Source organism: Haliotis rubra, unplaced genomic scaffold (genome assembly GCF_003918875.1).
Source record: "Haliotis rubra isolate DU_JTF1 unplaced genomic scaffold, ASM391887v1 Scf448, whole genome shotgun sequence".
Taxonomy (NCBI): Eukaryota; Metazoa; Mollusca; class Gastropoda; order Lepetellida; family Haliotidae; genus Haliotis; species Haliotis rubra.
The window spans coordinates 344,305-368,054 of NW_025767133.1; the positions used below are offsets into that span (position 1 = coordinate 344,305).

At 44.7% G+C, this 23,750-nt stretch overlaps 1 protein-coding gene across 1 annotated transcript; it reads right to left on the bottom strand.

The window, feature by feature from the left end:
- Positions 1-202: 202 nt before the first annotated feature.
- On the bottom strand, positions 203-22,045 carry LOC124289727. The gene is made up of 8 exons (XM_046726360.1): positions 21,915-22,045; positions 19,605-19,732; positions 18,694-18,832; positions 16,567-17,061; positions 14,435-14,675; positions 3,527-3,648; positions 2,883-3,022; positions 203-1,534 (listed from the first exon to the last, which is right to left on the bottom strand). The coding sequence occupies exons 2-8, from the start codon at positions 19,725-19,727 to the stop codon at positions 572-574; spliced, it is 2,223 nt and encodes a 740-aa protein (XP_046582316.1). The 5' UTR covers positions 19,728-19,732; positions 21,915-22,045; the 3' UTR covers positions 203-571.
- Between the last annotated feature and the right edge of the window lie 1,705 nt (positions 22,046-23,750).

The window sequence follows — 23,750 nt, forward strand, 5'->3', positions numbered from 1 at the left end:
ATCAAACCCGGGTCTTCAGCGTGATGGGCCAACACTTTAACCACTAGGCTATTCAACCACAACTAGTCTGGTAGTCCAAGTAGATTTGACCCACAGTGTCTACTCCTGAATATAAAACAGATGGCCTGCAGAAAGTTAACATCGAAACACTAGGCATTAATGCACAACCATAATACATTAGAGACAGCTATTTCTTCACCTGTTACATTCTGGCATTCGCCCTTCAGTCACAACCAATGATAGCCGCTGCTCAACCCCTGCAAGCCTATGGAAGTCTTGAAGACTCTCCTCTGTCCAGTCACCGTCCACTGGTTGAACGTGTGCCAGTGAGCACCAAAGCGTGAGCGGCGGTAACGTGGAAAACTCCTCCGGCAATGGGAACACTTTATTCTTCGGCAACCATTCCTCATCCCCAAAGTCAACATAGAAAACACAGATCTTATCTATTCTGTCAGTTTTACTTCTGGAATAGGAATCGCCTACCTCCGTTATCTCTAGGATCATTGCCCTGTAAAAGTTGTTGTCATGGGAGAACTGTGCACAACATAAGCTTCTACACTGAGGAGAAAACTTACGGTAGAGTTTGTATAAATTCTTTCGGGACATTCGTTCGAAGTGGAGATTCAGATCTTTCATCAGCCTGTCCAATGTCTTTCCCTACATCTTCAGTCATCTTGTGGACGAAGAAATCGTTGGGGGAGTTGATTTGGGCCATCATGACCTCATATTCTTCAGTCTGGCCACTGGATAAATCTACAGATAATGGATTCAGACTAAGATCTGTCACGCCGGAAGAAGTTGTCTCCCCTTCCATACAGCTTGATGTCTGTGACTTTGTTGGAGATTCGGTTTCAGATTTCTCATTGGTTGGATCACTAGACAACAGGTTTGAAGGTGAACATTTATCCTGAGTTGGTTTGGAATGATTCTTCTTGGAATATTTCTTTGAGTCTGATATGGAAGGAGCCGACAATTCAGTCCTGGGAGACTGCGGCACTGATTTACCTTTAACTCTGGTTCCTTTCCTACCTGCATTATCTTGAACAGCACCTTCGACAGATTCATCTGAACAATATGTACTAAGTCTTGTTGCATCACCCGAGCTGGGATTATCTACGGAATCAAGATTCACAACAGTACTGCTCTCTACAATCACATCCGGCGCCTTCTTTTCTGGAATCTTTGACTCCTGTTCCTTCTTCATCGGTTTCCGTGGTGACGATTGTTTCGACCCTGGAACAGGAAGGTCACCAAACAGGTTCTGTAATTTAGCGATCTGTTCTGACACAGGGATGGGTCTGGCTAGGTTCTGCCTCACCAGCAGGGCTGCCAGATTGAGCTGACTGAGAAGCACACAGCCGTCTTTGTCTGTCTGTGGGATCGTGAGCTGCAGCTCAACCAGGTGTGGGAATGAAAGAGTCTGGTAGGGACTGACAAATGTCGCCTTGCAGTTCAGCTGTTGACCATTCACAAACTGACGAAAACCGTTCACTTCATCTTCCGTCCAGACACCCAGCTTGTTGACTGGGCACAGCTGAAACAATAGTTATACATACTATCTTTAAGCTGTAAATTTAGAAATGAAAGAAAAATATTAAGTTTGGAACTGATGAGACATATCATCACTAGCTCCAATAGCAAATCCTGTGATTTGGTCCTAAAATACTACGCCTGAAGATGGTGACTCCCAGGGAAGGCAAAAATCGACTTCTTCATGTATAGGTCTGCAAATTTAGCAGATATTCTGAAGCCCCAGTCAAGATACATGCTTTCAGTTTGATCTAGTAAGCTCAGTTAACATTGTGCATGTGAAAACTCTACAATGTCAGGGTTTTATGGGACACATGATTCCTGCACATTAGACGCAGAAATTTGATGAAGTACCCCCAAACTAAAATCCTGTGGGTCCTCGTGCAGGCAATAATATATTTTTTCTGGGAAATAACCTCTAAATTTGTAATTATATCCCATATTAAAATATAAACATTCTGTTTACAATCATTATTCTAATGACATTGAAAGTAACACATATTATAACAGTCATTATCAAAGAGGAAGCATCCATAATCATTGATTTCATGCAAATTGATGGACCCCAAATTTTGGAAATGGACTCTCCAAAAATATGCCCTGAGTTCCCAGGACTCCAGGTTTCGAAGAGCTATGTAAAACCCTGATTCAATGTGCGAAAAACAACACCAAGATCCCATTTCCGGGAAGAAGACTCACATGGTTTTGTCACACACTGTATATCAATACTTATTGCAACACATATTCATTTACAATGTGGAGCAACTAACACACATTCACGAGACCTTAACTTTCCTATTTCAGACAACCCAAACATTTGAACATGGAGGATGGTCGTCATTGATTTGAGGTGGTTCTTGCAAAGTGAGTGAGTATAGTTTTACACCGCTTTTAGCAATATTTCTGCAATATCACGGCAGGGGACACAGAAATGGGCTTCACACATTGTACCCATGTGGGGAATCGAACCCGGGTCTTCGGCGTGAAGAGCGAATGCTTTAACCACTAGGCTACTATACCGCCCTGGGTCCCCGTTTCACAAAGTTCTCGTAAGCCTTAAATCTCGTAGCTTTTCTCACAGAGTTCGTACCTCCAATGTTACAGTATAGGAGGTACGAATGCTATGAGAAAAGCTACGGGATCTTAGGCTTACGAGAACATTGTGAAATGAGGATCTGGTACTTGCAAAGAACATGGATGTCCACAATAATGCCAGCTGAATGTCACATGCATCTAGACAGTATGTCTTTTATTCGGCTTAATGATTTAAGAGCCTTAATCTATTTTGCGTCATGATGACTCAAAACGTTAATTATGACATTATATTTGTTTAAAGTGAACGATGCACTTACCCCTGAGAGGGAGCAGAATATAGCTTGTGACGGCAGGGTGGAGAGACTGGCTGGCAGCTGCAGCAGCGAGGATGGCTTGACGCACTCGTAGTTGCCATAGTCCACGTAGATGACGTTACAGTCCATGTCAGCCTCATTGACTGCAATACAGTGAGGTGAGGTGAGGTGAGGTGAGGTGAGGTGATCAAGTCAATTTTTAAGGTGTTAAAAATCTGTCTGCAAAAAGGTTCATTAAATACTATCATATTTGAAACATATTGTTTCCAAGGGGCGACAATAACTTAAAATCTTTTATTACCAATCATCACACCAATTCTGACCAATTTGCTTTTTGATACTGATATTTTGCAGGTCCAGTGAAGTATGATGTGGGCCAGCAACATTTGTACTTAACTAGCCCTCCTGGCCAGTGAATTATCAAAATAAATTCATACATTGGTCAACGCAGCTTGAATTCTCACTCTTACATTGTATTACAAACATACAAAAGATGATATGAACTCATTTATCCAAAGCATGGACAAATCTTGTCATGCATTATGAGCTGGATGTGTGCCAATTGCACTAACAAATCCACTGATATTGACTGTAAGCCATGTTTCAACACTGCGGACCAATCAGATAATCCAAGAAATAAGTCGTACCTCGGACTTCGATGACTTTGGCTCTGTAGTAGAACTTGTCCGTGAACTGACTCAGACACAACATGCCCGTCTGAGGATCACTGAGAGTTGCCTCCCCTGGCTGCAGTTGGGAAATGTAATGGCTGAAAGGGTCGAAATGGTAAGATCATTTATTATCAGAGCTCCAGATAAGATTTAGCTCATGTGGGTACTGTACCCACTGTATTTTTGGAGTGGGTATTATGAATGTTGAGTGGGTATTTCATTTTCTGTTACCCACTGCTTTCAAACATGTGCGTATTTCAGTCATTTTACTCACCTAAGTATTATGTGACTGAGTAAGTTTACTAAGCAGGTATGTTCTGCCTTATGACTATGTCATACCTAATCAAAACCAACTTAAATATAATGGAAATGAGTTCATAAAAAATCACTCATCCTAAATGGACAGTACAGCACTTGTCCTATACTAACAGTACAACTTGATAGCAATCGATGTCTTTTTCAAAACGCAAGCGATTTTTATAAATATATTCCGTACGCATTTTTTTTAAAACTTTATGCATTATCTAACATTTTAAATCGTGGTTGGTATGCAACAATTACTTTTCAATGCGTAATTGGAAATTTTATATGTGATTTTACCCGGATACGCAGCTACATTATTTTCTACATTATTTTCTACCTTGTCTTTGTAACTATGTGCACTCAGATTTCAATCTCAGCCCTCTAGGGAACAAACAACCCAAGCTTTGAGGAGTAGTATAGGGAATGACAGTTCTGAGACGCATAGGTACACCATACCTAGGAGCCTCCAATGACTAATTCGGCTCCCACAGCCACCAAAAAGTTAGAGTTTCACACAAATTTAGTGCGGAAGACAAAAAGTGCCCGGTTGAAGTGCACTGCAATTAGAGATATGCGGGTATATGAATATAGAAAAAAAATGCCAGGAACCAAGATATCGCGAGAAGCCTATGCCGAGATCTGATCGGATCATGGAAGCTTTACTGATGTTTTACTGTCTTAGGCTACAGGGCAGCCTCCGTGGTGTAGTGTTTAGACCGTCCGCCCGGAGAGCGGAAGGTTGCGGGCTCGATCCCTGACCGCGTCATACCAAAAGACGTTAAAATATGCTACTTGTTGGTCCCTGCCTGGCTCTCGGCATTAATGGGTACAACAAGGACTGGTCGGCTCGGAGTGAGTATAATGTGTCTGAGTGGGGTATTCATGCTTAACTGCGGCATGGTATCTCAGTGGGCTAGCACTATAAAACCAGCTTAAGTCTGGGCTAGTACAAGCAGTGGCACATACACATACACATACACACGCATGCACGTCGTTATATAAGCGAAATATTCTCAAGCACGACGTTAAACCCAATTTCACCTCACCTCACCTCTTAGGCTCCAGAGACAAAATGTAGTGGTTTCTGATTACATCAGTTATACAATTAGGGTTGGTAGGTAAGATGGAAACGTACTTCGGCTTTATGTCAAGTAAAGCTGTCCTGTTTGTTAAAAAAAATGCCTCTTTTCACCCAGAAGAAAATGAGTACCCAGTGGGATAAGTCATGTGACTATAACCTTCTAACGCCTCACAGGCAGCTTGGGTTATCCAGGGTAAAACTTTGAATATATTCCTCCTTGGGGTACTTATAAGCATTTAAATGTCCATTTTAAATTCCCTCGACAGTTGTAACAATATTTGAATAAAATATTTACAAAACAAAACTACGCTTTGTCTTGTGAGACCACCCTTACAGGGCCTTCCGGCCCCTACAGCCAAGAGCAGGTAACTCTAGATTGCAGACCGTAACCGCATCTCACTTTCCATGCTGAACGAAGTCAGACAGAATGCGGGGAGGTGGTGGATTTACCCCAAGGAGGAATATATTCAAAGAATCTTAAACCTCTACAGGTTAGTTCGATTCTTTTTATATATTCCTCCTTGGGTACTTATAAGCATAAGACAGACTCCTAAAGACGGATCTCAGGATGCATTCTGTCTGCTTAAACACCCCACAAGAAGTGGAATTTCCCAAGCTAATTATAGCAGAAAAGGCACACTTACCCGGTCACGTGTCCACCAAAGCCAATCAGGCGGGGGCATGAGCCAGGAACCAGGGAGTAAAACGATGCAAATTTGTCCAGCTAAAACCTCGCTAATGCAACTTAATCGAGCGAGACACCCTCCTCCTTCCCGTAATCTACTCGGAAGTGAAGATAAGGGTCCCGCTAATAAACCCAGAAACGAAATGCCGAATATGAACAGCAAAGTTTCCAAGGGCAGTTTAGTCTAGAGCTTCTCGGTTAGAAAGCAAGAGACATGGGAATAAAAAACCAGCACCACATAAAACCCATCACCAAGGGAAAAATGTAACAAGATTTGTAAAACCCAACACCAGTGTTAAAAATTGGCAGATAATGGTTCACACAATAATGTTTTTTAAAAACCTCGAAAGCTCAATCGGCTAGAGAGGTGGAACCATGCCCACTGGAGAGAACTGACTGACGAACCGAGCACGCCACTGGAGAGTCTGTCAAGTTGGTAATGACGGATGAACGCACTGGACGGCTCCAAATAGCCGCTGAGCAGATCTCCTCAATGGGCAGGGCTGCAGCGCAGTTGTCGATGTAGCCACTGCCCTAACCGAATGAGCTTTCAACCCAACAGGCGGGATACTCTGTTTGAGTATAACTCATATGTATGGCAGAGACAAGCTTCACCGAGAAATGGTCTGCTTGGTCGCCGGAAGACCAGCCTGAACCCCGCCATAACAACAAAACAATTGGTTACCGTTACGGGTACCCTTGTTCGCTTTGATATAAGCCTCCGAAGTGTTCCATTGACATCTAAGCCGTGGAGCACGCCAGAGAGAGGTACCGGACAGGAAGGCTGAGTGAAAGCTGGGAGCTCAATAGAAATGGCCACATGGAAGGGACTATCCTTCTTAGGACGGTAAGTCTCCAGGCAGTCGGATGCTAACTCTGTCTTTGTGAAAACAGTAAGCTGGATCGGCCGACATTGCATGAATATCGCCAACCCGCTTCGCCAGAAGTCACCGCCACAAGAAACGCCGCCTTCCACGCCAACAGTTGGAGGAAAGAGCCGACAGATTGTGAAACAGTGGACCGACAGCCAATCAAGAATCCATTGACAAGTCCCATCGGGGACTAATCCGGCCGGACAACCGGACGGATTCTGTCCACGCTGCTAAAAGCTGCTGTAATAAGAGGGTGCTGCCCCAAGAGAGCACCGTCAACAGGAATATGAAACGCAGAAATAGCCGTAGAATATCCTCGAACAGTGGAAGCCGCCAGACCGCTTCCAACCGAGACTGGAGGAATTCCAACACACAGACTAAATCTGTAGAAAAGGGATCAAGAATCCCCTGTTGACAATAATTCAGCGCCAATAACAGGCCCATCTATCCTCATATTGAACGTTTGTCGAATCCCTCCGCCAGCCAGAATTGTGTCTGCAACTGCAGGAATTCCGCAAGCATGGAGGCTTATCCCGATAGCGGCTAAGCCACCCACTGAATCCTGGATTCGGTGGGCCCGCTCTGGGATAGGAGGTCCGGCCTAAAAAGGTAATAGAACAGGAGGCTGAGCCAGAAACCTGAGAATTACCGAAACCAGCTTTGTGCCGACCATCAAAGGTGCCAGAAGCACAAGTAGCCGAAGCTGGTTGACAGCGGTCAGCTGCGACAGGACCCTGGAAATCAGTGGTATCGGGGAACGCCCACAGTACCCTGTCCGGCCCAATCTAGCTGAAAGGCGCTGCTATTAACGCACCTCGATCCGAATCCGGAGCAAAACACAGGAATCTGGTTCGCCACCCCAGACGCAAACAGATCCACCTGGAACGACCCGGGAACAACTGGGCGATAATCCCGAATATCTCCCGTCGAGCATCCACTGTGGGGGCTAGTATACCGCGTGAGAGAGCATCTGCACGGACATTGTCTACCCCGGAGATAAACAGGCAAAACCCGAATGTTGAACTGATCGCACCACAGTAGAAACTGCCACGCCTCCTGAAGGAGCCGACGGAGACACTGTGCCGCCTTTGCTTGAGAATGTAAGACATGGCCGCTTGATTGTCCATTTCTAGACGAACCACACGGCCCTGCACCAACACCCTGAAGCACTCGAACACCTTGGCGGACTGCTCTCAGTTCTAACACATTGATGTGTAGGCTGATCCGCTCCGACCAGAGGCCGGAGGCTGAGTGCTCGCCCAGGACCCCAACCTGTGAGGGGAGGCGTCCGCCTGAACTGAGAGGGAAGGTGTCGGGTGTCGAGGGGATCCCCTGGACAAATTCCTCACGCCCGGCCCACCATCGCCAAGTGAGGGATTAACCACTCTGGCGCTATGAGCATAATCTCGTGAGCCCTGCGAAGTGGGACCACAGCTGAGCTAATGCTTGCTGAATTGGTCGCATCCTCAAACGCCAAGCCGCCAAACCATGTCCACTGTCGCCGCCATGTTGCCGGAGCAACCGGGCCATGTTCGGCCGACGCAATGGGGTACTGGAGGAACTGTAACACAGTCCCCGGACTTTGACGATGCGTCCGGAGCAAGGGAAACAACTTCTAGCGCCAGTGTTGAATCTGGCTCCCAAGAATATCAGATCCTGCGCGGAACGAGGTCTGATTTCTTGAGATTGATAATCCAGCCCAGTGACACCAGAGTATCCAGCACGCACAGTGTGGGAGGCTCTGCTTAACTGAGGCCCTAAGGCCCGTGAGAAGCCAATCCTCCAGGTACGGGTGACAACACCTGCCCCGAGACCTGGCTAACTGAGCTGGGATTAGCATAAGTTTGGTGAACACCCTTGGCCGTGGAGATGCCTAAGGGGAGCACGCTGAAACTGGTAGCACGTCCCCGTCCGAAGGAGAACCGGAGGTACTTCTTGAATTCGGGTGCATTGGAACATGGAGGTATCGCGCCTTTGAGATCGATTGACGTAAGCCAATCCCCTGTCTCGACGGAGGAGATCACTGACCTGAGTGTCTCCATCCTGAAAGATCGCACCTCCAGTAATTTGTTCAGCCCTCTGAGATTCAGAATGGGTCTGAACCCTCCGGCCCTTTGGTCACGCGAGGAAGTAGGTGGAATAAAACCCTCTTCTCGCTGACTCACAGGAACCACTCGATGGCCAGCTTTGGTCAGTAAAGACTGAACCTCGCATCGGAGGACTTCCGCCTTTATCGCTGGGGTCGGTACAGGCGCAGCCGAACCCCCGAGAAGGACGGAGGATCGCGCCCCACTGTGGCAAATGGCCATCCCTGAGCGGGACAGGACCCAGGATTTGAGGTGGCTGCCTCCCACTCCCGGAGGAATAGGGACAGCCGGCCGACAGGGACGTGTGGTAAGAGGCAGTGCACCCCACCGCCGGCAAGTCTCCGCCATGGAGTGGGGGCAACAAGGGCTCTGGGGAATGAATCAGTGGGAAGCCGGGCTGGCTTCCCCTTGCCCCAAAAAGACTGCTGGCGCTGGAGCAGGCTTGCCCCTGCTTCTCGTCGGCTTCGCTCCGCTTTGGACTGCAAAGGGCAGCCCACTTAACATCCTTCGCCGAGGCAGAAGGGTAAGCGGACGCAAGCGGGGGGCCGATGGCGCAGGAGCCGGAGGGCTGCTCCAACAAAGGCTTTGAGTCCTTAAAGGTAGAGACAGCCTCCGCCGCCTCCCTTACCACCTGCAAGGCCCCAGGGAACAGGGAAGATCCCATGGTATAGGGCAATGACAGTAGAGCTTGCTGTGGCGTCGCGGCGAATACCGCCACAGACAGCCACAGACGGCGCAAGCCCATGACGGCTCCCATCATCTGGCTGGCACAGCACCGAATGCTGTCCCGAGCCAGATGCGAGTGTACGCCCGTTAACTGCCGGGCGAGCACCGACTGATGAATCGGCACCGCCAGCGCCAGGGCCACCAGCTGTCCCTGCAACGCCGACAGGTAGGCTGAATGGACTGCTACTTTAAGTTGTTGAGCCGCAAGACCGTAACATTCTTCAATGACCGGTAGGCAGACTTCAGCGGCAGTGACGTACTAGCCGGAAAAGGGGAGACGCCTGCCCTGCCTGGCCGAGGCCAGGGAAGACGGCGATCTACCTCCCCTGCGCGTGATTGAGGCAAAGACGCGATTCGGCCCACCACTGGTGGTTCGAAGAGCGCCTCCGCACTCCAACTGGTACCGCCGGCGACTTCAGGCAAATCAAAACGCGATCGAAGTACCAGCCAGGAGCGGATTCACCACCTCACTGACCAGTGATGGGAGAATGCGCAAGCGCGCCTCTGCGACCTGGTTGGTGCAACGCCCCCGGAGCCGAAACTCCGCTGGGTCGGGTGCCGGGGCGGAACAGCCACCTGCGGCAGGACTTCGCCGATTTTCTCCCCAACCTGCCGCAGGGACGAGGCAAAGGAGCACGCACTCCCCGGCCCGATTCCACCGGCCCCTTCCTCCTCCTCCATATCGACTCGGCAGAATCCTCGGCGCCATAATCTCAGACTCCTGAGAGCGCCGAGGAGACGCCAGAGGCAGGACCAGAAAACTCATAAGGTCAAGAGGAGCCAGGGGAAAAACATCGCCTCTGCCGGGAGGAACTCAGCCAGGTCGCCGAAGTCACCGAGAGGAACCTGCCGCAACAGGCTTCCCCGGCAACCCCGACTGGCTGCCGGGCCGAGGTATCCCCGAACTGGTCGGCGCCAGGCGCACCGCCAGTCGGGACACCAGGCAATGACAGGGGCAACCCTGTATCGCCGCACCAGGCACCTGTGACAGACCAGTGCATAAAGCCAGGTCGCCACCAGACGCCAAGGGCATGCCGTCACCAGGGCCGGCCAGGATCAAGCCGCCGGGGAGGCGCGTCTCGAGCCGGAGCTCGGGCCGCAGCTAACCCCAGATGTGTCAGCCCCGCCGACGCACCGGCGCGCTGAGCTCCTTACGGAACCCCGCTAACGCCGTATCAATCAGGGACTTGACTGACGGCATCTGCTCCTGGAAGAAAACGCGGTTACGAATCAACAGGAACACTTTTACAGGTGCTGAATCAAGAGGGGGGTGGGCGGGTACAGAGACGGAAGCAGTAGGAGATGCAGAAGGGGCATGAGTGCGTGAAGACGAAGCCGCCTTGGTCGCCTTTAGCTTTCTTGGGAGCGGCTCCGTGAAGCTGGCTCCGTGGACCCTTTTTACTATGGGAGCGCTTGACGGGGATCCTGTGCCCAGAGATCACCCCCACCAAGCAGGTTGCCGTAAAACAGCGCAGTCTATCCGGGCCACCGAATGGTTTGGGCTTGCGAGAACTTGGCACATGCCGCACACCCTCTTCCTCATGTTCCTTCTGCACTAAACAGCGTAAGCAGACTGTGGGTATCCCGTGACGGGAATTGCAGCAAGGCACGGTACAGGGTTTAAACTGCAACAAGGAAAACCCGTGCAGCAATCCACCCTATACCCACATACAAATACATGTAAAAGACGCGTAGGCGACACAACTAATGCGACAACGTAGCATGCAGTTGACAACCTAGTACATACTGCAGCATAACCAACAATTACGGGTTTTAGCGTAATATAGAAAATGCGAGCAGTAGACATACACCTACACGCATAAAGATACAAATAAAAAATCACTAAAACCACCTGTAACATTGAAAAACCACAGGGGAAACCAATGAACAGGAAGGCTAGCTTCAAGGCACCTGTCCGCCATCTTGCCACGCGACTAGCGAAATGACCGGCGACAGGTACCAAGTTACAACGAAATTATGAATGAAAAAATTCAGAAAACACCTCCAATTCGCCATGCAGGGAAAAGAGAACCATACATACAGTTGCCGCTTTCTGAAACACTCATAACTCTCTTAGTCGCAAGGAAAAACCTTCTGGTATGGACCCACGTCTTGTCGGTACAACGACAGCATGGAAAGTGAGGTACGAGGTTACGGTCTAGAGTTACCTGCTCTTGGCTGTAGGGGGCCGGAAGGCCCTGTAAGGGTGGTCTCACAAGACAAAACGTAGTTTTTGTTTTGTAAATATTTTATTCAAATATTGTTACAACTGTCGTAGGGAATTTAAATGGACATTTAAATGCTTATAAGTACCCCAAGGAGGAATATATAAAAAAGAATTTGTGATTTGCCCTTGAACAGCTTCGTGTTGGATACCAGGCGCCATAGAAATCCATTATCATTATTATCATCATTATATGTCAGAAGTTTGTAAAAAAACAACAAATCCTCATACTGCTGCATGGAGTGGATGAAATAATCAAAGACACAGATGAATAGTGTGATCACACAAGTTTCACTGTAATTTGGATATTGACAAACAAGTTAATAATAGTGTAGTTTTTAAGTTTGGATTTCAAATTCTATAATACAGCCTTTGTCTCTTGTACAGACCAAGAAATAAACATATCCCCAGAACATCCACAATTCTACAAGTCATAACTTCTTTTTGAAAATGACAAGATTCTAAAAGATTCTTTCCACAATATATTAATGACAAATTATTCAAAGCAATCATAAAATAATTTTATTTCAGAGATAAGAAACTCCTGCGTAAATGTGTTGAAATTTTAATTTAAAAAACTCCATCGTAGTAATCGCGTATTCTATTTCCCGTTATACGTAATGTTATAAAGTATGGTTTGGCCCTGAACACAAGGACACTTACACAATACACTCACTGCATCAGAATTCATCTTGTTATATTATTGGGTATGTATTAACTAAATCACTGGTAGATTGCAGGGAAAACATGTGGACAGCTGATTGCTATTTCCAGCTCTGTGTACGAGACAAATACAAATTCATATAACACAATGCATATCAAAACAAATTAGAACTGAAAAGGTAAATCATTTTGTCTAGTGATGTTTATTTGCAAATATGATGCCTACACTGACAAAGTCGGTTTCTCTTGTTCGTTCACACGAAGAGATATGTTGTCATTTCCTTACACCAAAAAATAAGCTTGACGAAAGTGTAACCTGTGGATAAGCCAATCCCCTTCCACAGACAGCTTGTTCTAGTCCTAAACATCTGGTTTATCTCTGGTCATATATGGTAATTTATTTCCAAGACACTGAATGTTAGACTAGCCTTGGGTTTCATTTGAGACAAGTTTATGTGAACTATGTGTAGCTTTCATTGCACAATAAATAATGATTGTCGTTTCCCTTTGTCAAGATGGGTTACACTGAAAGGTGCAACATGGGGTTGAACAATACCAAGTAATATATAACATGTGCATCTGGACAGGAAAATATGTTTTTAATTAGAGTCCTTTCCCTTTTTCTATATACCATCACAAATTTAATTCAGAATCAGAATTAAAACTGAATTACACATCAAATTGAAACAAGAGTCATCAGAAGATGACATATCCCCCCGGCCCCGACATCTTTGAAAGAACAAATCATCTGACAGTTACTTAAAGTCCAGCTTGATTTTAGACTAAGTCCAAATTGTTTCCATGGAAACTGAGAAAATAATAAATCACAAATATCTGCAAATAGCATCTGCCTCACATATCTGCTAAGTTTTGCTGAAAGATATTAAGAAGTTTTCGAGTTGTGCTCCGGAAACGAAGCCCACCCCTCACTTTTGGGACTAAGTCTGAATCGTTTCCATGGAAACCGGGAAAATAAAAATGCCAAAATCTGCAAATAGCAAAAGGCACCACTTTAGGATCTGTTTGATATATCTACCAAGTTTTGTTGAGAAATACTGAACGGTTCTTGAGTTATGCTCCGAGAAACTAAAAGCAATCCTTACTTTTGAGACTAAGTCCAAAATGTTTCCATGGAAACCGGAAAAATAAAAATGACAAAAATCTGCAAATACCAAAAAGGCACCACTCAAGGTTCTGTTTCATATATCTACCAAGTTTTGTTGAACAATATTGAACGGTTCTTGAGTTATGCTCGAAACGGCTTCCCACCCCTCACTTTTGGGACTAAGTCCTAATCGTTTCCATGGAAACCGGGAAAAATAAAATGACAAAAATCTGTAAATAGCAAAGGCACCACTTTAGGATCTGTTTGATATATCTACCAAGTTTTGTTGAGAAATACTGAACGGTTCTTGAGTTATGCTCCGAAACGGCCCACCCTTCTTTAAGACTAAGTCCAAAACGTTTCCATGCAAACCGAGAAAATAAAAATGACAATAATCTGTAAATAGCAAAAGGCACCACCTTAGGTTATGTTTGACATATCTACCAATTTTGGTTAAAAAATATCGAACGGTCTTTGAGTTATGCTCCGGAAACAAAATGATTACGGACGGACGGATGGACGGACGGACGGACGGACGGACGGACAGACGGACGAGGCAACGACTATATCCCACCGCATTACATGCCGGTGGGATAAAAAATAATTGATGGATATGACAAACAAAAGAAATAGGAGACCCAAGGCCATTTTTTTCTTTTAAAACATTATCTAAATTTTGATAGGATGGCTTGGGTTAGAAACACAGAAGCTTTTCCCCAGTCCTTCCTGTTGAAAACAGAGAGAGTGACGAGTCACCAGCTGGTTGCATGGGAGGCTAGTGTGCATGCACATGGAGGGGTGCATTCGCGATGATGGTTGTAATGTTCATGGGGAACATAACAAAGAATGTTTCCAACATATCTCAGACAAAGGGAGAGGGAAACATAGGATAACGAAAAATAAATAATGATAATGATACAATGATAATTCCATGAACAGCCCATTCAATAATAAACACACCAAAAATGGGGCAAACCACCATAAAATCAGTGACATCTCGCAACAATGCAAACAAGCTGTCATATCAGAAAACGGCAGTGAGACTTAATGTCCAATAGTTTTTTTGAGACAAATGCAAAAAAGTCACACCACTTAAATTGTAGTCATTAAAAACTGTATTGACCAAAGAGAATCTTACTTGATATCAATCCTGAGCTTTTCAAGTGCACAGCCATACTGCTGGACGTAGAAGGACCAGGGCGTCGCTATCTCACTGACGATAACGGGGATGACTGGTCCGACGGTGAGTGTACAGTGTGAGATGGTTGGACCAAGTCCGTAGTCAAATGATGCTCCCCCAACAACTGATCTGTAAGGTGTGTTTGGTGTGAAGACACTTGTTGGACCTTTGTCAGATGCTTTCTCTGGAACATCTTCAGCTGTGAATAACAATGATAAATTTAATCCATGAAACATAAAATGATCAAATACTTAAACAGTATGAATCTTAAAATAATGAATCATTTATGTGAGGTGAGGTGAGGTGAGGTGAAATTGGGTTTAACGTCGTGCTTGAGAATATTTCGCTCATATGACGACGTGCATGCGTGTGTATGTGTATGTGCGGCTGCTTGTACTAGCCCAGACTGAAGCTGGTTTTATAGTGCTAGCCCACTGAGATAACATGCCGCAGTGAAGCATGAATACCCCACTCAGACACATTATACTCACTCCGAGCCGACCAGTCCTTGTTGTACCCATTAATGCCGAGCGCCAGACAGGGACCAACAAGTACCATATTTTAACGTCTTATGGTATGACGCGGTCGGGGATCGAACCCGCGACCTTCCGCTCTAACCACTACACCACAGAGGCGGTCGAATCATTTATGTACTGCCTAATGTATGGACAGCACAGAAATGGTGACATGCATTTGCTTACAATATTTTCAGGCATTTTAGAAGCTGGGAAGTACAAACTAGACAAACTTTATGGATATCAACTTCTTTAATTGGTGAGTGCCATGTTTCGACATTCCTGCTTAAGAACAGTACAACAAGGTGTATGGAAACGTCGCACTCAACATATAAACAAAGTTGTTATCCATAAAGTTTTTACAGCTTACAATATTGTCAAACTTTTCCAAGTATCAACACACAAATTACCACAAAGTCATTGATAAAGACAAGGTGAGGTGAAATTGGGTTTAACGTCGTGCTTAAGAATATTTCGCTCATATGACGACGTGCATGCATGTGTATGTGTATGTGTAGGTGCGGCTGCTTGTACTAGCCCAGACTGAAGCTGGTTTTATAGTGCTAGCCCAATGAGATACCATGCCGCAGTGAAGCACGAATACCCCACTCAGACACATTATACTGACTCCGAGCTGACCAGTCCTTGTTGTACCCATTAATGCCGAGCGCCAGGCAGGGACCAACAAGTAGCATATTTTAACGTCTTTTGGGTATGACGCGGTCGGGGATCGAACCCGCGACCTTCCGCTCTCCGGGCGGACGCTCTAACCACTACACCACGGAGGCAGTCTCTGATAAAGACAAACCAGGACATGATGTCAAGTTGAATCTAAATGGAAAATAATTTCCATGCAAATTGGGATACGATGACATGTATCAGCCAAGTCGTGAGCCTGACACCCCGAGCCTGTTAGTCATCTCTTACGACAAGCATGGGTTGCTGAAGACCAATGCTAGCCAGGACAGTCCATGGATCTTCTTCCTTAGGACTAGTAATATACAATTATTATGACAATACGGCATCTCTAAATAAACAGTAAAGTTTAAAATTATTCGAAACATCTTTTAATGGACACGATACAAAAGAGTTTTAGGTTACCGCAATATGTACCGTACCGTGGTAAGAGCGTACCGTTTCACCCCTAATCATATCGCAGCTTTGGGGATGGGTTACACTGGTCAGTATGCCATACTGAGAACTTCACACAGTAATACCTCCAAACAAATACTATCAACAATTTTCTGCCTACCTTCAGCTTTGGGGATGGGAGGGAGGGTTACACTGGTCAGTATACCATACTGAGAACTTCACACAGTAATACCTCCAAACAAATACTACCAACAATTTTCTGCCTACCTTCAGCTTTGGGGATGGGAGGGAGGGGTTACACTGGTCAGTATACCATACTGAGAACTTCACACAGTAATACCTCCAAACAAATACTACCAACAATTTTCTGCCTACCTTCAGCTTTGGGGATGGGAGGGAGGGGTTACACTGGTCAGTATACCATACTGAGAACTTCACACAGTAATACCTCCAAACAAATACTACCAACAATTTTCTGCCTACCTTCAGCTTTGGGGACTGTTCCTTGATCTCCAGCCTGATCTAAAGTTGTCACATCAGCAACATGACCTACTTGTGCTAACAATTCTAACTGGTGAGAATCTCTTTCACATGACATATCCACAGCACCATCACTACATCCAGCTTGTGTACTGTAACGGACAGGGTTGTCTCCCTTATTCTCCAAGGCTACAGAGTTACCTCCTTTGTTCTTCTTCCCCTGTTCATCGGTGGTCACTCCATCAATTTCAATGTCTAATTCCTCCAATACATTGGGCTTTGTGAGTTTTAAGGAAATGGCCGAGTTAGATAGACGTTCATTTTCAAGGACTCTTTCAGTTGACCTTCTTGGTTCTACGTCATTATCACTTTCTACGTCCTTGGACGGCTTGGAGGTGGAATGATAATCCCGGTCATGTCCTTGTGTTTCAAAGGATGAGATGGTTTGCGGCTTGACGAACTCTTCCACAGATGTTGTCTCATTGTTGGAGGTGCTTTCTGTATTGGCAACAATAAAGGACCAGTGACATTATTTAGCACAATACTGCAAGACAAGCCCTGATAGCCCTATTACATGAGTCAGTGGGTGAGGTGAGGTGAAATTGGGTTTAACGTCGTGATTGAGAATATTTCACTCATATGACGACGTGCATGCATGTGTATGTGTATGTGCGGCTGCTTGTACTAGCCCAGACTTAAGCTGGTTTTATAGTGCTAGCCCACTGAGATACCATGCCGCAGTGAAGCATGAATAGCCCACTCAAACACATTATACTGACTGCAGTGAGTGAGTGAGTTTAGTTTTACGCCGCTTTTAGCAATATTCCAGCAATATCACGGCGGGGGACACCAGAAATGGGCTTAACCCATTGTACCCACGTGGGGAATCGAACCCGATCTTCGGCATGACGAGCGAACGCTTTAACCACTAGGCTACCCCACCGCCCCTATACTGACTCCAAGCCGACCAGTCCTTGTTGTACCCATTAATGCCGAGCGCCAGGCAGGGACCGACAAGTACCATATTATAACGTCTTTTGGTATGACGCAGTCAGGGATCGAACCCGCGACCTTCCGCTTTCCGGGCGGACGCTCTAACCGCTACACCACGGAGGCAGTCTCATTGGGTGAGTATGGTTTTAAGACATTTTAGCAATATCATGCAGGAACACCAGAAATGGGCTTAACACATTGTACCCATGTGGGGAATTGTACCCGAGTCTTCAATGAGACAAGCGGACGCTTCAACCATTAGGCTACCACCCCTATTATGTGACTATTATATGCCAGTCAGCAAGAAGTAGCCTGAAGGTGTGTGTGGCCAAAGTCACTTTTTGTTCATGAAACAACATAAAGTCAAATGACACAAAATCAATTGCACGTGACATGACCTTCCGTCACATGAGTGAGGTCAGGACATGTGACATGCACATTTGAATGGCCAGGTGGCCGATCCAAGTAGTCGCCTAACACCCTTGACAGTTAAGATGTTATTGTGTCTTGACATAATGATAGCTCATATAGACAACTTTTTTGTTATTAAATCACAGGGCTGGAAATAACTTTAAAATTGCTAGTGTACTCCGGTACAGTGGCACAAGTAAAATCACTTGCCCTGATAATTTTTCCACTATATACTGGCCGATCTTCTTGTTGATTTTTTAAATAAACAACATAATTAACATTGAAAAGTCAACTGGACACCGGTACAGTGTGATGGACAAATATGCTTGCCCGACAGAAAAAAACACTGGACTCGGGCGTCGGGCAATGGGTTATTTCCACCCCTGAATCATAATTCATGAAATTCAAAATTCACAATGGTAGAACAATTATAATGCATCATGCCAAATTAGAAAACGATTGTACTTGTAGTTTTTGAGTAAAGTGACCAAACACCGTCACGAAAAGTCTTCTGCCAGACTATTCTGGTTCAAGCATTCTTTCATCACACTGATGGTCTGGGTTCGATGCCAAAATGGATACTTTGTATGAAGCCCATTTCTTGTGTCCCCTGCTGTGTATTGCTGAAATGCTGCTTAAAGTGGTGCAAGTCCATACTCGCTCACTCTTAAATATCCTCTATCATAGCACCCCTTTTTAACTGGGGTGTCCACCTCTTGAACTCACCTATCATGTCCTCGGCAGTGGCTGTGAGCAGCGTGCAGGTGTTGAGGCATCGATCCAAGTCCTGCATCACATCTACGTAGCGTTCCATGAACAGGTTCGGGTCAGATATCGACAACAGGTTCTCCGCTGAGGACTCTGCCTAGAAAGAAGATACAAGCAATCAGAGATAGACTGGAGCTGCATTCCTGTATACCACAGTACACAGACGTTTTGGTGTCCAGGCAGAAAATAGAAACTGCTGTCAGTCACCATTTTTTGTTTTTGTTTTTTGTTGTTGGTTTGTTTTTTGTTTTTTTGGGGGGGAGAGAGAGAGAGAGACACTATTATCCTGTCCCAAGTGACAACGACAGTGACTACTGGGTCTATGAGGATGAGGACGACGACCGTTTTGTGGAGGATATTCACCCCGTGAGGAAGGTGCTGAGGAGAGTGGCTGCCTTCTTTAGGAGAGTATTCTCGTAGATTCCTCGTCCAGTGTGTGTGTGTGTGTGTGGTGTGTGTGTGCGTGCTTGCGTGTGAGTTAGTGTGTGCATGTGGCAGTGAATATGTAGGTGTGAGAACGTGTTTATGAAGTTTGATTGGATGTAGACGTGTATGTGTGCGAGAGTGCTTGATGTATGATAATGTGTGATTGTGAAAGAATGCGCCTTTTATGTTTGAAGAGAGAGAGATAGAGAGAGAGAGAGTGATATTCTTCTTTATCTGTTATGTAGATGAGTGAGAATGCTTTTATGTTTGGAGAGAGAGAGAGAGAGAGAGAGAGAGAGAGAGAGAGAGAGAGAGAGAGAGAGAGAGAGAGAGAGAGAGAGAGAGAGAGAGAGAGAGAGAGAGAGAGAGAGAGAGAGAGAGAGAGAGAGACAGAGAGAGAGAGAGTTCTGAGATGTCTACAGCTTGCTACCTGCTCCACTAACCTGCGAAACATACTGTGCAATCGAGGACTGAAGGATGTCCTGCTGTTCTCGGAGTGCCTCCATCTTCTCCCCAACCTTCCTCTGGAGCAGCAGCAGATGCTTCTGCTTCACCTTTGACCCCATTTTCACTGGAACGACATCACAAAACAAACACGTTTCATACAATATCAATTCAGGTCATGGCTGTCTAATAGTGGTGTTATTATGTTACACGATACATATCCCAATACTGTGGGTACAATACAATTTGTGCCATGGAGTAGCCTAGTGGTTAAAGCATTTGACCTTCATGCTTAAGACCCGGGTTTGATTCACCACATAGGTACAATGTGTGAAGCCCATTTCTGGTGTCCCCCACCGTGACATTGCTAAAACTTAACTCACTCATCGCAATACGATTTGCATACTGAAATACATGTAGTACTTTTATCATGCAAGTTTGATTAGTCAGGACAGGACAATCCAATGATTAATTTAATAGAGTGAGCAATGACCCAGACAGTCTGGTTACCAGGCAACCAACAACCGATCTTGACAACCTGATCACAACCACCTCTTAGAGACAGCATAAGTTAAAAAAGTTATATTTTTCAGTTTCTCGTAGACTAAAGATAATGGACCATTTTGCATGGCGAATAATGACATTTGTGAAAGAATCCCCTGAGCATGTGCTAGTTCACTGTTGCTGTGACTGAGCCGTGCCGTGATTTATTAACAAAAGCTACTTATAATTATTCACATGTAAATTGTTATTACAATGAAAATCTATATTCAACACAAGATTAATTAACAAGTGACAAGTCCATTAGTCCCTCTACTACTCCATTGTTGAAGTTCGATGTAATAATTTTCATTCACATGTGGAGCCATGATGATCCCCATTAGAATTGGTCTTCAGCATCCCAAGCTTGTCGTAAGAGGCGACTAACTGATTCAGGTGCTCAGGCTCGCTGACTTGGTCGACAGATGTCATTGTATCCGTATTGCGTAGAAAAATGCTCATGCTGTTGATAACTAGATTGTCTGGTCCAGACTCTATCATTTACAGACAGGACCATATAGCCAGAACATTGCTGAGTGTCTCTTTAAACAACAACAAACCACAGGATCAGAGACACCCTGGGAACCTGGGTCTCACTCAGTACCAACACGAACTGCTCCTCCAAGCCCCTGAACCAAATGAGACCGCCTCCGTGGTGTAGTGGTTAGAGCGTCCGCTCGGGAGAGCAGAAGGTCGCGGGTTTGATCCCCGACCGCGTCATACCAAAAAGACGTTAAAATATGGTACTTGTTGGTCCCTGCCTGGCGCTCGGCATTAATGGGTACAACAAGGACTGGTCGGCTCGGAGTCAGTATAATGTGTCTGAGTGGGGTATTCATGCTTCACTGCGGCATGGTATCTCAGTGGGCTAGCACTATAAAACCAGCTTCAGTCTGGGCTAGTACAAGCAGCCGCACATACACATACACACGCATGCATGTCGTCATATGAGCGAAATATTCTCAAGCACGACGTTAAACCCAATTTCACCTCACCTCACCTGAATCAAATGCATACAAACCTGTGCAGTATTGGGGTATTGTGTGTTCATCATATTTTCTGGTATTTTCTGTCATAACAATATTCAGGAGATATAATAGAAACCATTCTTTAGTGTTTGATTTTGAACCCGTACACATAGTGCATACAAACTTCAGTGAAGCATTGGTCACAGGAAATCAGAAAGACTCAATTTTTAAATCATTTGTTGTAGTGTGCGTGATCACAGACCATATATGGTCTCTGGCATGATTTACTGTTCTGTTGAAATGTGTAGGATTCTTATCATTACATTGCAAAGTTATTGGTGACTGATATATCTAGACTGTCATCTGTGGGGTTGTAGTCAGAAGGGCCATAGGACAACAGGGACAAAATTGAAAAAGTCAAAAAGGGCCAAAGAAAAGTGAAAAGAGCCACAGATTTAAGTCAAAAGTGCTATCGATCAAATTTAAATAAGGACATATTCCGTTATGATTTCCTTTGTTAAGGCATCTTTTTTAATGGTTAATTTCATGCATGAAACCAGAGTATGGTCTCTGATGAAACGTTTGAGGTGATTTTGTTTTGTTGATATTAAAAGGTTTTCTGCACAGTTGTATAACTTGTCAAACATTATGAGAGCAAGAATTGAACTCTAGTTTCTAGTTCATCGTGAACATTTCTGTATTTTGGGTGTTGTCCAGGATAAACACACACAGTATGGGAATTACAAAGCACGCGTATTGACAACAACACGTATCATTGCAAAATAATGACGCATTGTGCACCTTATTTATCTAGTTGCAAACTGTGACATTTCATTAACATTCCTTGTTGACGGGTAATATCTGTGATTTCGCGCCAGCGTGCTTCTGTGACATGTGCATTCGGCATTTGTTGACATCAAACATTGTGCTTCTCCAAGCTCCTCACAGCGATAAATCATAAAGTTACCGGGAAGCATTCGTGAAAGCTCGTGACATTCCGCAGGGAACGGAAAGATGCGAGTGCATTCGTGACCCACTCGTGTTATTCCGGGACAAGCCGAATACCGTCTTCTTGGAGGTTACGGAAAGGGGCGAGTGGTGACGAATGATGCGAGTGGTGACGAATGACGCTGGGCCCCGTCTATCTCAAAGCAAGTTGGCGCACGTAAAGGGAACCAGTTTTACATAAAACGCCGGCAAAGGACTTAACTGGGCCCCGTCTCTTATATACCACCATAAGCGTCAGTAAGCCGATCCCGAAATAGCCGACCCCCCCCTTTTGAAAATGACTTAAGACCCCCTGACACCACACACACACACTGGATCTGCCCATGTGGAAGATCGTACACATTGAAAACTAGACAAACGAATTACATGTTTTAGTTTCTGCTTGAAACGCTGTTCAAACTACTATTTCTCTGAAACCAAAATAGAGCGGTCTTTTATAGCAATACTGTTCTATACATGTCTGTATTCGAATATAAGGGATTTGTTCAAACACGAAAACAAGGAAATTCACCTTATTTGAATATTTCAAGAGTACATTATCAGTTATGCTTAATGGACTGTATTAGAGATCAAACGTGTTGATTGATTGATTGAAACATATTTTATTCAATTAAGAAACGGATTGGGCACAAGTTATCCAACTTAAATAAGCCCTCTCCACATAGTTACAAGTGTATATTACAAAAAAGTTCAACAAGAGGCAGACAAAAGGTATAGATATGTACAGACAGAGTTATTTAAATCGTTTAGTGTTATGGATGTAGATATGTACACTTTTAAAAACATTCTGATTTTCGCTAAGCTAGAGACCTGCATTGCCATTTAAGATGAGATTAATATCAATACATGCTCTATTATTCACTATATTTTCTAAAGAGGTTAACATTTGTTCTCTTTGAATTATATATAATGGACATTCAAGAAAATAATGAAAAGCATTTTCACAATTATGGCCACACTGACAAAGTGCATCATTTCTAACATTAATTCTGAATAAATCATAATTAAGTGAAAAAATCCTTTTTTTTTAGGATTGTGTCCTTTACATTATGTCATTTGGCAAATGCAAGATAATAAACTGTTTCCTTAAAAATACGATTTTAGACAGGCTGGCTTAAGAAAGAGGTACTCTGGCGACAGCAGAATTTTGTACATGTTGTCTACTTTAGACAACTGCAAATATACAGCTGTTGAAACATTTCTCATATGGGAAAAGGAAACTAAATGTTTTGCATACAAGATTAAGATATATGACAAGTACACTTAATTATGATTTATTCAGAATCAAACGTGTAAATATACTCACTTCTGATTTCGGCTCATAATAATGACTTGAAACCTTTATCGGGACACAGAACAAAGCCGTCTGAATGATTCTAGAACCTCACGCCAATGGCATTTTATTTATTATCCACTCACAAGCGTCAATACCATAATTTTGTGTCTCCCTTTCGTTTCAATATCAAACTAGAAATATTAACTACCATTAATAGTCGTGTTATGTAACATGGTGGGAACTGTATGTAAATAAAAAAATAACTACAATGTTTCCACAGCTGTATATTTGCAGTTGTCTAAAGTAGACAACATGTACAAAATTCTGCTGTCGCCAGAGTACCTCTTTCTTAA